Source organism: Elgaria multicarinata, chromosome 10, assembly GCF_023053635.1.
Source record: "Elgaria multicarinata webbii isolate HBS135686 ecotype San Diego chromosome 10, rElgMul1.1.pri, whole genome shotgun sequence".
Taxonomy (NCBI): Eukaryota; Metazoa; Chordata; class Lepidosauria; order Squamata; family Anguidae; genus Elgaria; species Elgaria multicarinata.
The window spans coordinates 16,028,309-16,043,059 of record NC_086180.1 but is presented as its reverse complement, the minus strand read 5'-3'; the positions used below and the strand labels follow the sequence as shown (position 1 = coordinate 16,043,059).

The 14,751-nt window shown below is 43.5% G+C and overlaps 2 protein-coding genes across 2 annotated transcripts in view; one reads left to right on the top strand and one right to left on the bottom strand.

Moving 5' to 3' along the window:
• Positions 1-7,295, bottom strand: part of ENOPH1 (enolase-phosphatase 1) — a 28,994-nt gene extending 21,699 nt beyond the window's left edge. The window contains exon 1 of the mRNA XM_063135639.1: positions 7,053-7,295. Within this exon, the coding sequence (XP_062991709.1) occupies positions 7,053-7,136 (84 nt within the window). The 5' untranslated portion in view covers positions 7,137-7,295. The remainder of the gene's footprint in view (positions 1-7,052) is intronic.
• Positions 1-14,751, top strand: part of HNRNPDL (heterogeneous nuclear ribonucleoprotein D like) — a 63,162-nt gene that overhangs the window by 41,714 nt on the left and 6,697 nt on the right. The window lies entirely within an intron of this gene.

Here is a 14,751-nt window from a genome sequence, read left to right as displayed (position 1 = left end):
CAGTCAGCAATACTCACTACGCTTCATGCGGGGCTGCCCCAGAACACATTTTAAATCATCAAACTCGTTTTACAATAAAATATACACAGCAACCATAACATCCCATTTAAACTAGACGTGATTTACTTCTGAGTGAACCAGCACAGAAACAGAATGGTGGCCTAAAAGCCAAACTAGACTGGGCATTTTCAGTGGTGTCCCCACACAATGGAATCCACTGCCACGGAGAGGGATGTTTGGTGATTTCCTTGCCTGATGCCAACAAGATGGCAAATAACTTTTGATGTCAAAAGGCCTTGTGGGGGTAGGAACTCTAAACTGGTTTGTGTGTTTTTTTTGGGCTTTCAGGCTGCAATCCTATAATCCTTTAACCAGGAGTAAGCCCCACTGAATCCAACGGAACTTGTTTCTGAGTAGAAATGCAAAGGATTGTACCGCTAATGTAATTTCACTGCAATCATGGTTTTAATCTAGAGATTTTAGTAGCCGATTACTGTAATCTATTCGCTGATGTTGTTTTGGTTTTTATGCTGGAAATAGCTTTGGGTACATAGCAGAGATGCTTTATAAAAAAACAAACCTAATGTGTCATTAAAAGGACTCGGTGGTGGGGCAGAAATGTTCCATGCTCATTCTTGAAGCTGCTTCTTGAAAGGGGGGCAGGTAGTTGCCTGGAGAAAGTGCCCCTGTTCAGACAACACGCTAAGCCACGGTGGTTAAGCATTTTGAGCTAAACACTGGGCCTGTTCAGACAACACACTAAGCTATGGTTAGTTGGCCAACCCTTTTGCTGCAAATGGTTGGTGAATGTGTTTAAACTGTGGTTATATAGCCACCATGGTTAGGAATGGTTCACACAGCACGCTAAGCCATAACGTTTAGCTCAAAATGCTTAACCTCCGTGGCTTAGCATGTCTTCTGAACAGGGTCACTATGGCTTAGTGTGTCATGTGAACTATTCCTAACCATTGTGGCTATATAACCACCATTTAAACCCACTCACTAACCATTTGCTGCAAAATGGTTAGCGGCCTAACCACGGCTTAGTGTGTTGTCTGAACAGGCCCTATGTTTATGCCAGAGATGTTGAACTACTTTCATCTCGAGGGCCGCATTCCATTTTAGAGAAGTTCTCTGGGGGTGTATTCCAGTGGTGGGCGGGGCAAAAGGCATATTTTAGCTCAAAGCTGTTACTGCCACTAACTAAGCCTTTCAGAATGGGGGAAAACTGGAAAAAGCCAGGGAGCCACCAAACAATTGGTGGTCAGCAGGAAGGGTGTGTGGCCATCTGGGAAACCCTGAAGGGTCAGATAGGGACCCCAGGAGAGCCAGATTTCATAGAATCATAGAACAGTAGTGTTGGAAAGGGCCTATAAGGCCATCAAGTCCAACCCCCTGCTCAATGCAGGAATCCAGATGGCTGTCTGGCTGCATCTTGAATGCCTCTAGTGTGGGAGAGCCCATGACCTCCCTAGGTCCTTGGTTCCATTGTTGTACTGCTCTAACAGTCAGGAAGTTTTTCCTGATGTCCAGCCGGAATCTGGCTTTCTGTAACCTGAGACCACTATTCCGTGTCCTGCACTCTGGGATGATCGAGAGCAGATCCTGTCCCTCCTGTGTGTGACAACCTTTCATGTACTTGAAGAGTGCTGTCATGTCTCCCCTCAGTCTTCTCTTCTCAAGACTAAACATGCTCAGTTCTTCCAGTCTCTCCTCATAGGGCTTTTTTTCCAGACCCCTGATCATTTGTTTACGTCCCACTCTCTTGCTTTGCACAGATTTGAGGTTGGAAATACAGGACCCATGCAACATGTTAATAGCGTCATTTCGCTTTTGGAACTGTTGCTAATGACACTCAATGCATTCATGGCAAAAATCTCTCCACATCAAAGAGATGCAGAAGCCTTCTCTTTAAACAAAAGCAGAGATTCTCGGAATGTTAATAATTACCTTGTTCTGCTAGTTTGGCTGAGCTGATGAGGCCCTGTATTTTTCTATTTGCCATCACCACTTTATCCATTTGGGGTAGGTAAATGTTTTGGACTACAACTCCCATAAAGGTCAGCTAACACTGCCCATAGTCAGGGATTAGCGGCATTGTAGTCAGTGGAGGCTGGTAGCTCCGATGTCAGTGGGGCAATGAATCCACTCTGGGTTCGCACTTTGGGTAGCTCTTTAGAGTTCTGACTGAAACCAGGAGAGGATTCACTGCCCAACTGTCATCACCGCCACTGGTCCCCACTGATTGCAGTCTAACACACCTGGAGGGCACCTGGTTGTCTGCCTTTATTTATTTATTTATTTATTACATTTCTATACCGCCCAATAGCCGGAGCTCTCTGGGCGGTTCACAAAAATTAAAACCATTCAAAGTGTAAAACAACAGTATAAAACCATAATATAAAATACAATATAAAAGCTCAACCAGATAAAAACAGCAGCAATGCAAAATTACAAATTTAAAACACCATGTTAAAATGTATTTATAGTTTGTTAAAATGTTGGGAGAATAAAAAGGTCTTCACCTGGCGTCTAAAAGCATATAATGTAGGTGCCAAGCGAGCCTCCTTATGGAGCTCATTCCACAGCCGGGGTGCCACAGCAGAGAAGGCCCTCCAGAGAGAATTTATTTTATTCATTTATTTATAAATTTCTATACCGCCTCATAGCAGAAGCTCTCTGGGGATTTCACAGATTAAAACTGTTAGCATAGGTGCCTCCATTTTTAATGGAGGCACCTATGCTAACATTTTCCCCCTTTTACGCTGTACCTCAAGGTACAGCGTAAAACGATATAAAATATAAAAGCTTAAAACTATAATATAAAAGTACAACCAGAGATTTAAGTACAATGCGGAGATTTAAAATACAGATTTAAAACCCTTGCAGTCCAACCCATCTGGAGGGCACCAGATTGGAGGAAAGCTGTTTTAAGGAATTTTTTGAACAGATAACCCATAAGAACTGAATGGTATAAGGAACACTTCTAAGTATCTCAAAGAATGTTCCCCGGACATATTGTTGATCATTCCTCTAGGTCTTAAGATAAAGTACAGTCCAAGTACAACTGTGAAGTAGGAAGCCTTAGGCAAAAACTGTGACCTGGTTTCCCAAATACCTGATGTGACAGGCCAACACATAAAAATTCTGAACAAACCTGCTCACATTTATATAGTAGGAATAGTGGAAGCAGAAAAAAGGAATGGACGTATATTTAAGATTATAAAAGATTTATGGTACAATCCTATGCATAGTTAGATAGAAAAAAGTTTTTTTCCTCTCTAGATATGCATAGGATTGTGCCCTTATTCTACTTAAAAGGGTTATGGAGGGCCCTCAATCCCCTTGGATTATTTGTTGTTGTTAAAGATGTGGAGGTCCAGTCCTAAAAGTCTTCTGTCAATATTTGACAGCAATAGTGTAATACAATACTGTATTGGGAGAAAAACAACAACAGAGCCTTGTAGTACCTTAAGATAGAATAATTGTGAAATCTGATTTTGTGGACTAGAAAAATCACAAAAGAATCATCCCCAATTGTTCAACTAATACACACAGGTATGGAGGAAAAATGTCCCTAGTTCAAATGTAAATATCCCTCCATTAAAAAAAAAAGTAATCAATAAGGCAAAATGCCGTGAAATCCAACAGATACACTTCCTGTATTTCATGGCCTTCTGGTCCTGCTGTTTACCATTTGCCTCCATACATGTATATGTGTGTATACACTCAACACTCCCCACAACAGAAGATAACATTTTGAGGGTGTTCAGGCAAACAGCAGGGGAGACAACCCTGCATTGGTTGTTTCCTCTGCTCCTGCACATGCCGGTCATGTGACCAGAATTACACCAATTACCCACCTCACATCATGGGTTGCCATGCTGTCCAAAGGCAGCACAGCTGTGGTGACTTTTCACCCAGCCTACAACCCCTACAGCAAGCCATGGGTGGGTGAAAAGTCATAATGACTGCACAGCGTTGAGACAACATGACAACCTGTGCTGTATTGTGGGTAATTAGGGCAATCCCAGTTGCGCGACCGGCACTCATGGGAGCGGGGGAAACAACTAACCATTACGTTGTTTCTCCTGAATTTCTGAACCCGGTCTTAATGAATATGACAAAGTGGTCTCTAGTCCATGAACATGAACACAACGATATTATTTATATGGTATCATCAATGCAGCTTTTGTCCCTCCAGATTTTTCTGGTCTAAAACTCTCATAATTTCTCACCATTGAGTATGTTGGGTAGGGCTGATGGGAGTTGTAGGCCAAAATATTGGGAGGGTCACAAGCTGTTCACCCCAGGTCCATAGGCATAATGCTTTACAAAATATAAGGATGGATCCCTGACAGCAAGGGGGTTGCATTCTATAGATCCAAACAAAGACGACAACAGAGGAAATGGAGGAAAATGGAGGCAAGGGTACAGAGGAGAAGTACATGAAATTATTTTAGTTACAAGTGAGTATGAAGACTTGGGAGTTGTGCCTAAAAACATGTGCTAAAAACTTTTAAGGTACTTGTGCTGCAGAACAAGAGAATAACATGACTACTCCCTTGGGAATTTTATTGAAAACGCCAGCAAGGTAACCTACTTGCAAACCAGACATGTCATGGCTCCCTTTGAAAGTTACATGGCTTCAGGAGACAGGTGTGGCTTCTGTTGCCCTGTTCTTCCATTGGTCCCCTAGCAGAACTCCAATTCTGCTCCCTAACAGGTAGGGGAGGAGATAAGGTGACAGACACAGGAGAGAGGCTGGAGAAACTGTGGATCCTCAACCTTTAAAGGAAAATGCAACACCTCCAGGTTTCAACCTGGGATTCCAAAATGCAAGTTCCTCAGGCGGTTGCTCGATCACATTTGTATCCTCCTGTTCCTCTTTGAAGCAGTTAACACGGGGTCTATCTCATTTGATCCTCCACTTTTGTGGCTGGTTTGGCAGAAACCCAGAGAGCTTTATGGTTTTGTAAGTGTTTGGTCCACTCTGCTAAGCTATACCATACTGGCTCTTTACACCACCCCACAATGCAGTTCACAAGCTGTCAAGCCTACGCTTATGCACAAGTAAGCAGCCTGGAGTAGCCTCCATGCAAATCTATGATGGCACTCCAGGATTCATTCCGCTATAAATACTGTGCAAAACAACAACCCAATAACGTAGTCTTATGTATATTTATTTGGAAGTAAGTCCTGTTGTGATCAATGGAGCTTACTCCCAAATATCTTTAGGATTTCATCTATACCCATTCAACTGAGAGTAGGCCCTATTGAACACCACAGGATTTACTTTCAGGTTTAAGGCTATGGAGGTCCCTGCCAAGGGATGTTAGGTTTGCTTCCTCTTTGCTGTCTCTCTGCGGCAGGCAAAGACTACTTTATTTAAGGAGGACTTTAGCCTGTAAGTGGGACTTGGTGAGTTAGGTGCTGGTTTTAATCATTTCCCCCTGTACTTGTTATGTTTTTATTGTATTGGAATGATTTTTTTAAATCAATTTTAATAGTAATTCCCCTTAAATGCCTTTTTTGGTATTAAGATTGAGTAGAAATCAAATAAATACATAAATAAAAAATAAAGTAATTCAGACCTCTCTTTTTCATTGTGAAAATATTGGCTTAAAATCTAAGTTTTTCTGTTTCTCTGGGTTGTGGAAGGGTACTGTAATACATCACTGGCAAATATTTAATAACACAATGAAAATAGTTTATAAAGTGCGTTTACTGTAAGCAAATATAAGAAGGGGAATATTTTAAAAAAACAAGCCAGTGCACACTGGTAAAACTGCTTATAATTAATTCCACACACTCCCAAGATTAAGTCACAAAGTAGTGAAGTCTTTTCCAGAAGATCTATTTTTCCAGAAATAGCACTGGATAAGCACACTATCATTTTACAGTCAGTATTGCTATTCAGTAAGACAGCACAATTACAGTTACTTGGAGAGAGGGCTGCCTTTAAGATCTACCTAAATAAAGAACTTTGTCTAAAACAAAAGTCTTCACACGTCCCCAATAACAAATGCTGGCCCTACTAAATATGTCCAGGGGGTAGCCACATTAGTATTTTGCGGCAAAAACGGTGAAGAGTCCTGTGACGGGCTAACAAATTCATTATGCCATCATCTTTCATGGGGACTGTCCGCTTCATCAGATGCAAGTGGACAGTGTCCACAAAAGCTTACACCATAATAAATTTGTTAGTCTTTTAAGGTGCTACTCTTTGTTGTTTCTACTATAAATGCTAGTTGTGGTTATTCCCATTTCATCACTACATAAAAAGTAATCAGGATTCTGATGTTACATTTTGTTGTTGTTTTAAAGAAGATGTGATTGCATTTCATGTTTTCCTGAAAGTAGATTCCACACTGAATGAGGTTGCATAGTACAGAAATGTGCCAGTCAGCAACAAAACAAAACCCCAAACTCTAATGTTGGAGCTGTACCCCAATTCTACACACAAATGTTTAGGGGAAAGCAATCTCCTCAGAGTTCAATGGGATCCTCCCTCAGGAGGAACAGTGCACAGGACTGTAGATTCTGAGATTCAATAGCCATATCCAAAACTCAGACTTCCAACAGGAAACAGCTGAACCTCAATTCATCAAGATTTTCAACTCTATCTCCTGTGGCTTGAACAGGGACCAAGGGCTGTTTTTATCATACTATACGTGCTAATCAGCTCACCAATGCAAAGATGCCTGTTATGTGTTTTGTGAATGGCAACTGTTAACAGGGTAAGAATGATCACTATGTGTAGTTTCTGCATTTCATTTCCTCTGACCTCACTCTTTACACTATTCCCTCTTCCCCACAATCACGTATCTATAATAGGGAACTCAAGAAACACTTCATGCATCCGATAAAGACTATAGCGCACGAATGCTAATACCATAATAAATGTGTTAGACTTTAAGGTGCCACAAGACTCTTGGATGGTTCGACAACATCAACAACACACCCTGTCTCGGGCGCGCATCCAACTACCGGGCCTTTGGCTTCACACGACCTACAATTTGCCCACCAATACCCCCCTCCCCAGATCTCACCTTGACAAACGCGATCGGAGTCGTTGTGCCTTCGATATCTAACAGGAACACGCTGACTTCTGCGGGAACAGTGAAACCCACCATGTCCACTACTGGGCTGCCGAATCCGGGGGGTCTACTGCTGCTGCGCGTGCAGACACGATCAAGCCAAGCGCGCACGAGCCTCGAAATGCAGTTTAGGGAGATGCGGGTTTAGGAAGCGCAGCCGCGAGCTTACAACGACGACCTGGTTGTTTGTATGTGTGTGTGTGTGTGTTTTAAAAATGCAAGCTAGAGAGGAGCGGAGGGGAGCAACCCACGTGGCTGGAAAGGGAGTCGCTGCTGCATCCGGATCGTTAGAACCTGATTGGTGGCCAGAAAGAGAGCGGAAGGCAGGAGAGTCATAATGCGCTGCGGGTTGGGGAGAGGGAGGCTGGGCGGGCCCCCACCGAAAGATGGAGGCGTTTGGCGTGTGGCCAGCGCGCACCGCCTCGGCCTTGGGTGCAGCCTTATTAGTGCAATCCGGTCCAGGTCTACTTCGAAGCAAGCCCCATTGAGGCCGGCGTGTGTAGAAGCCCGCAGCCCCTGCATGGCGTGTTGCCTCGGAAGTAAATCCCACCGTGGAGTTCAAACGCTGTATGTGTGTCTTTCTCGGGAGTAATGCGAGGGTTTTGCATTTTGCCCGTCGAGGGAACTCCTGAAATGCATGCAGAGGATGGCGATGCAACGCAAGGAAGCCGTGGCACGATCTCGGGGGAGGCTGCGGAGTTGCGGCGCCACGTGAAGATGCGATGCACTTGATATTCTTGCAAGGGATTAAATAAGAGAGGGAAGGGAAAAGAGCACGCGTGTGTCTGGTTGCTCTCAACCGTACCAAGGCAGGCAGGCAGGCAGGCAGGCAGGCGTGTGATCGTTCTCATTTCTTTCTTAAACAAAAGTAGATCCAGCTACACAACACACGCCCAAACGACCGTGTTGTGTAAGAAAGTCAAGCGGCCATTTTCCTCCCTCTATGGATCAAGTGATGGGCAAATGCATCTATGCAGCTGCAGAGCGTTTCCCCGAAGACTTGGTAGGACAAGCTGCACGAGCCTGTCACAAGACGCATCGCCTTCTGGTGAACTCGGTTATCCTTACGGATCGTGGCTGGGATAGAAATTACAGCCGAAATCTGCCCGCGTTTGCCCGACCTCTTTTAGGCAGGGGCTTCATTTGAGAGGGTTTTTTTTCTCTTTTTCTTTTAAAGCGTCCTCTAAATCTGCAATTTTGGGTCATGGAGAGGACGCGGGCGGAGAATTGGGATGGATTAGAATTCAAGAAGTTAAAAAGCGCCCTGCTGGATCAGACCAAGGGTCACTGGTGCACTTAGGTAATTTTAAACTCCAGATTTCATGGTCTTCTGCCCCCACCTGCTTTCCTTAGATGCTAATGTATATTCACTTACTTTAACATGTGGCAAGACCACTCGTTCTGTTGAGGGGAGCCCTGTTTTGTCTCAAAGTCCTGTGGTAGCAGCACTGCTGCCATGAGGCTATATAGTTTCTTAAGCTAGTGGCTAATTATGTGCTATATGAAGAAGTATTTCCAACATGAAGTATTTCCTACTTTTATGTGGGAGTAACAGCTGTTTGTGGGCGTAACGGCTGTTTTCATGAACAGGCGACTACTTCCTTCTGAGCATCCTCTAAATTAAAACGAATTGGGCAGAGCAAAAACAGCGAAGTGTCCAGTGACACCTGAACCACACATTTATTGTGGCATGATGCATTGTGGTGTGCATTTTTGTGAGTTAGAGCCCGTTTTATCAGGTACATGAAGTGGAAAATCAAGTTTATGTGTGTATATTATACACACACGGAAATATACATCTAGAAGACTAATCATACTGCAGCATACAAATTAAAGACCGAGGCAGCCAGACCATTTCAGAGTTTAATAAAGGTGACATTCATGGGGTCTAGTGATGTGACTCCAATGTTGTTGTTGTTGTTTAAAAAACATCTAACTTCAAAATGCACGTGTAACTACATTCCAGGCAGAAACTGTGTGTCCACACACAGAGATTTTGAATTTTCTATACAACATTTCATTTCATATATATGAATGGGAGGAAGGATGTAAGAACACTATCTTTAGCACCATCTTATCTTCTATTCCTTTAGGTCCTCATCTTTTTAAAAAACTAGTCTCAACTTTTAAACCCAGCCTGCCATCTGCAAATTCATTTTCATTGTTTTTTTATTATAATACACACACACACACACGTGTTCACCTCTCTTTTTCCTACACTGCCGTTTTTCATATTATTTTAAAAAATGTTTTAGGAAAAACGGTGTTACTCACTTTACACCAGAGCACAGCCTGTTCTCAATGACAATCCACAAATTGTGTCCAATGAAGATCTGATAGGGGATTTCTTTTACAGTCTTTCAAGCAGAGAATGATCTTTTTTTCTAACTTCCCCTCTAGAGATGCCTGCTTTCCTTTCCTTTGTAAGGGGAGGCGGTGTGTCGATTCGTCACTCTTCTCCAAGGAGAACAGCTGTGTGAGGGAGGGATACACCATTATAACATCCTCCATTTATTACACAGTACCAATTCAACCTGAGCGCTATACTTCTACTTAAGCAGCTCTAGCCCCACTGAAGGTGGGATGGTGGTGGTGACATTTTTAAAGTGAAGCAGTGCCATCCTATTCTCAAATTACTCCCACTAGATGGGGATAAGTCCTCTCCTAAATTCTCCCAAGACAACACAAGATAGACCAGCATCTTAAGATCATAAGAAGTGTCATGCTGGATCAGACCAAGGGTCCATCTAGTCCAGTACTCTGTTCACACAGTGGCCAGGCAGCTGTCGACCAGGGACCAACAAGGTGGTGCAACAGCACCTTCCCACCCATGTTCCCCAGCAACTGGTGCACACAGGCTTACTGCCTCAAATAATGGAGCACACAACCATCATCTGTCCTACCACTGTGACACCATAATGCCAGTGGTACACATTTGCAGTGAAACTCTTATGCCAGTGGAACATATCTAGCACAAGGGGTGGGGGGAAGGGTTGTTCATGCTTGTTCATGCACTGGTTATTTCATGGTTGGACTACTGCAACCTTCTTCTCTCTGGCCTTCCTTCTTCTCACATCAGTCCGTTGGTTTCTGTTCACCACTCTGCCGCAAAGATCATCTTCTTGGCTCGCCGCTCTGACCATGTTACTCCGCTTCTGAAATCTCTTCATTGGCTTCCAATTCACTTCAGAATCCAATATAAACTTCTCTTGTTAACCTTCAAAGCTTTTCACGGTCTAGCTCTTTCCTATCTCTCCTCTCTCATCTCACACTATTGCCCCGCTCGTGCTCTTCGCTCCTCTGATGCCATGTTTCGCGCCTGCCCAAGGGCCTCTACTTCCCTTGCTCGGCTCCGTCCATTTTCTTCTGCTGCCCCTTACACCTGGAACGCTCTTCCAGAACATTTGAGAACTACAAGTTCAATCGCAGCTTTTAAAGCTCAACTAAAAACTTTTCTTTTTCCTAAAGCTTTTAAAACTTGATGTTGTGCAGACTTTATACTGTTAGTTTTACCCTACCCTGTGCCTGCTTACCCTACCCTGTGCCTGTTTGCCTTCTCTTCCCCTCCTTATTGTTTTACTATGATTTTATTAGATTGTAAGCCTATGCGACAGAGTCTTGCTATTTACTGTTTTACTCTGTACAGCACCATGTACATTGATGGTGCTATATAAATAAATAATAATAATAATAAAGGAAATTTGGGGTTAGTGTGCTTGTAATGTGGTACCTACAAAAGAGATAATGCAGCTCAAAACATTGCCATCAGACGCAATGGAAAGGTCCAGAAGTAGATGTTTCCTTCCACTCATCTCCACCATGCTGCATTGAATGATAGAGTCCTACTAAGCCAGTCATGGCAAAGCATCAGTATATATCAGCCCCAGCAAGGAAACACATGGATGGTATAGGGCCACTTCACTGTGCCCCCATGTTCATGGAAACATAAGCATTTAGGTGCACATTTGGAAACCTTGGTGATAGTGAATTTTGCACGAAGCATTTTATACTTGGCCTTGGCTATTTGTTGTTTATGTAAAGTAGAATTAATTTTCAATAGTTTGAAAAGACTGGGAGTAGGTTGTTCTTCCCTTGAGGAAGAACTTGGTTCAAAAAATGTTGGACTCAGTTCAGATTTTCATTTGTGTACCAGGTCTTCCTTTTCCCTTTTTCTCTGTCATGCAGCTTTCAGAGGAACAGAGGCCCTGTGAGAACAAAAACAGTTGTAGCAGACAATTACCTGTGTCTGACCATAGGTCCATTCGCCACTGTCACCCTGATTGACCTTTGCACTGCATTGTCTCAGGAGTGTTTCTTCCTGGCCCTTCCAGGGTACTGTTGCATTCATGTCCTGCTGGTGGATATCCTGTTGGGAGCTGGTCGGTCACTGTGCAAACAGAATGCTGGATTAGAAGGATCCCTGGTCTGATCCAGCATGGCTCTTCTTATTTTCTTATGTTCCTCTTGGGAATCCATAATCAGGAATCAAATCAAATCTGGAACTGATTATATGACACACTGTACTTTTTGATTGAGCCCCTTCAGTTCTGGCTATATGGCTAAGTTCCTTGGGCTTAATGCTTGGGACTAGAAGGAAAGGGAGCGTGTGGTGGGCTAGGCCCCTGGGAGACTACAAAAGCACCCTCGCACATCTCTTCTGTCTGTGGCTCTCTGAACTCGGACTTTTGAGTTAAAGTACTGCTGGGTCTAACTTTTCTCTCTGATTTTATTGCTACTCTTAAAAGGAAGGCTTTGTAATGTGGAGACCACATTTGCTCTTCCCAGGAATGGGACTCAAACCAGTCTCCCATTATATTACTCTCTTGCACTGATGGTGCTCTCTCCTGTGATGCTGCGTTCTTCCTTGTGAATGTCTACCCCTTGCAAAATACTTGCTCCCTTCACATAACCATCAATACTAATGTTCAGGGTGCAGTTTTATTCGCATTGTCTGTTCAGTATCCTTGGTACCATAGCAAGTCTCAAATGTTCTCCTATGGGCCGCTTATTTGCTGGGCTATGTAGCTGGCAAATTGGTTCAAATGGAATGGCACTTCTTTCTTCACTGACTAAACTTGGGCATCAACCTAGAAAAAAGGTGGTTTGCTGACTGTTTGGACTGCTAGGGGATTTGAACCTGTGTCTGAGGGAAGCGCTGGAGCTTGTGACAATACATGTCAGTTGCTACACTAATTAGCTGTGATCTCTTCCTGGAAGTCTTGTGTGGAAGGGTGATGTAGTGGTTAGTGCAAAGTTCCTTTCAGTGAAAAGGTTCCTTTCACTGTTTTTTATTGATGCCTTCCATGTACGGCTGATGTGGGAACGCAGTGTTGTGATTGGTGGGTGATGGCAAAGTCACCGTGGGTGTGGCTGATGTATTTATTCTTGTTTCTGCAACAATTCTTGTGCTTTTTATTTTGCTGAGTGTACAGGATCACAGCTATGCTAAGCTGGTATTAACTATGGTCTCCATGTGGAGACAGGTTAAGGCTACCTAGCAGTTTGTGGATCTGCCTGGTCTCAGCTCTGAGAGTAACTCCAAAACCAGAACTCAACCCTGGAACAAGTGAAAAAGAAGATGTACTGCTGAGTCAGCTTCCACATACATTATGTGGAAGAGCTTTCAGGTCACACAATGTGGAATCTAGGAAGGCTTGAGGTCTCCTTTTAAAAAGTTTAATTCTGGCCAGCATCCACCAGGATAGGTTTCCATGTTGGAACTGTATGTATTTTAGGGCACAATCCTATTCACATTTAGACAGAAAAAAGTCCTAAAACTCCCAGCATTCCCCATCCAGATTGTACCCTTAAGTTCTTGGAAAGCTGGATAGAAGGAGGTAGATAATTGTCACTGACTGTGCCATCCCTCTTTTAAAGACATTGTTTCCTCAATATATTTGAGGAAATACCTTGCTTTTCTATATTATAATTAAATTCAAACTGGCTTACAAAATTACTAAACTACATCAAAACAATAAATACAATAATAAAAACAACCCAAAAGTTAATAAAATTGTATCATATGAGAGGAGGTTCAAACAAGTTTAGAAGCAAGGACATAAAAACATGAAATCAGAGAGCTCTTAGCAATATACCTGAAGCTTCTGAGTATGTATGTAGGTTTCAAGGAAATAAATAAAAATGTTTCATCGTTCAGGAATAATTCCACTTGGTTAGGGCTGAAGGCAAAACATCCTTAAACATTGTGATATTTGAAATGAGGGATGTCTGTTGTGTCCTAACTATGGGTCTGTGATGCTCTGGGATGTGTGATGGACCTTCAAAATAAGGATGCCCTTTGAGGGGCATACAGGAATCCATCCACTATGTCAATCAGATGGAAAAAGATTTTAAAAACATAGAAAATGGGTAGGGAGGGGTGTTCTGGGGAAAATAAAAAACGTAAGAACCACGCTGGATCAGACCAAGGGTCTAGTGTTCTGTTCACACAGTGGCCAACCAGCTATTGACAAGGAACCCACAACTAGGACATGAGTGCAAAAGCAACAGTGAACATAGGGTTACTGCCTCTGATACTAGAGGTTGCACACAGCCATCAGGACTAGTAGCCATTGATACTCTTCTCCTGTAGGAGGCTTCACTTTGAATGAGTGCTATAGATGCAGTGCTAGGCACATGTGTATCCTATTGGCTTAACTTGGAAATCACCCAGTTCAGGGCACATGATTAAAGTGTATATACAACTGAAGTCTTACTTGGAAGCAGTACTTAATTTAAGTCTATCTGGAAACACCTTCATATGCAGAAGCCCTTTGCTTTAACAATTATTGCTGTAATGATTAGTATCTAATCCCGGAGACATGAGGGCACATTTTGCACCACATGTGGACAACTCAAGGCAGACTAAGCCCTTTCCCACCTTATTCACTGGGCCTAACATGTGAGACCAAAAGATTACAAGCTCTACATTAGTAGGCTGTTTGCACAGCTATAGACCCCGATTTTTGGCATGTAAACAGCCAAAAGCAAAGCTAACAACTGTGTGTACCTTCCCCCGCCTCCCCACAAGTTATGCTGAACGCACCTGGAGTGGGTGGAATCTGCAAGCACGACCCCCTCCCCACCCTAGACACGCTTGCTGACTGTATAGACATGCAAAGTGCATCCAACTCTAGTGTGTTTACTCATGACGCAAGAAATGCACTCTGTACTTGCTCAGGGACACGTTAACTGATTGCGTGTGTTGTTTTTTTTTACTCCATATAGGCTGAGTTCGGACGACAAGCTAATCAACGGTTGTTTCCCATTCTGTTGCTATTAACCGCCCCCCCCCGCCGCCCCCCTCTTCGTTGATTAGCGTGTCGTCCGAAGTCAGCCACATTCGACAAAAAACGATACCAGGAGCGGGCCCTGGTGAATTCCCCAAACGCACATTTACGCCCAACTTGGAAGTCAGAGGTCCTAAGGCGGCGAACAGAATTAAGTTCTGAGGAAGTTTACTCAGCGTTATTGCCTTACTCAGAAACGAGTCCCGTTGAAACGGGCGGGATTCATTTCCGAATAAGCATGCTGGGCACCCCAGAGAAGCCCTCTTCTGCGCTCCGTCCCCAAGTCCCCTAAACTGCCACCGCCATTAGCCCTTCCGCCACGGGCGCCCTCATCGACTTTAGAAATTCCTCCGCCCCTCCAG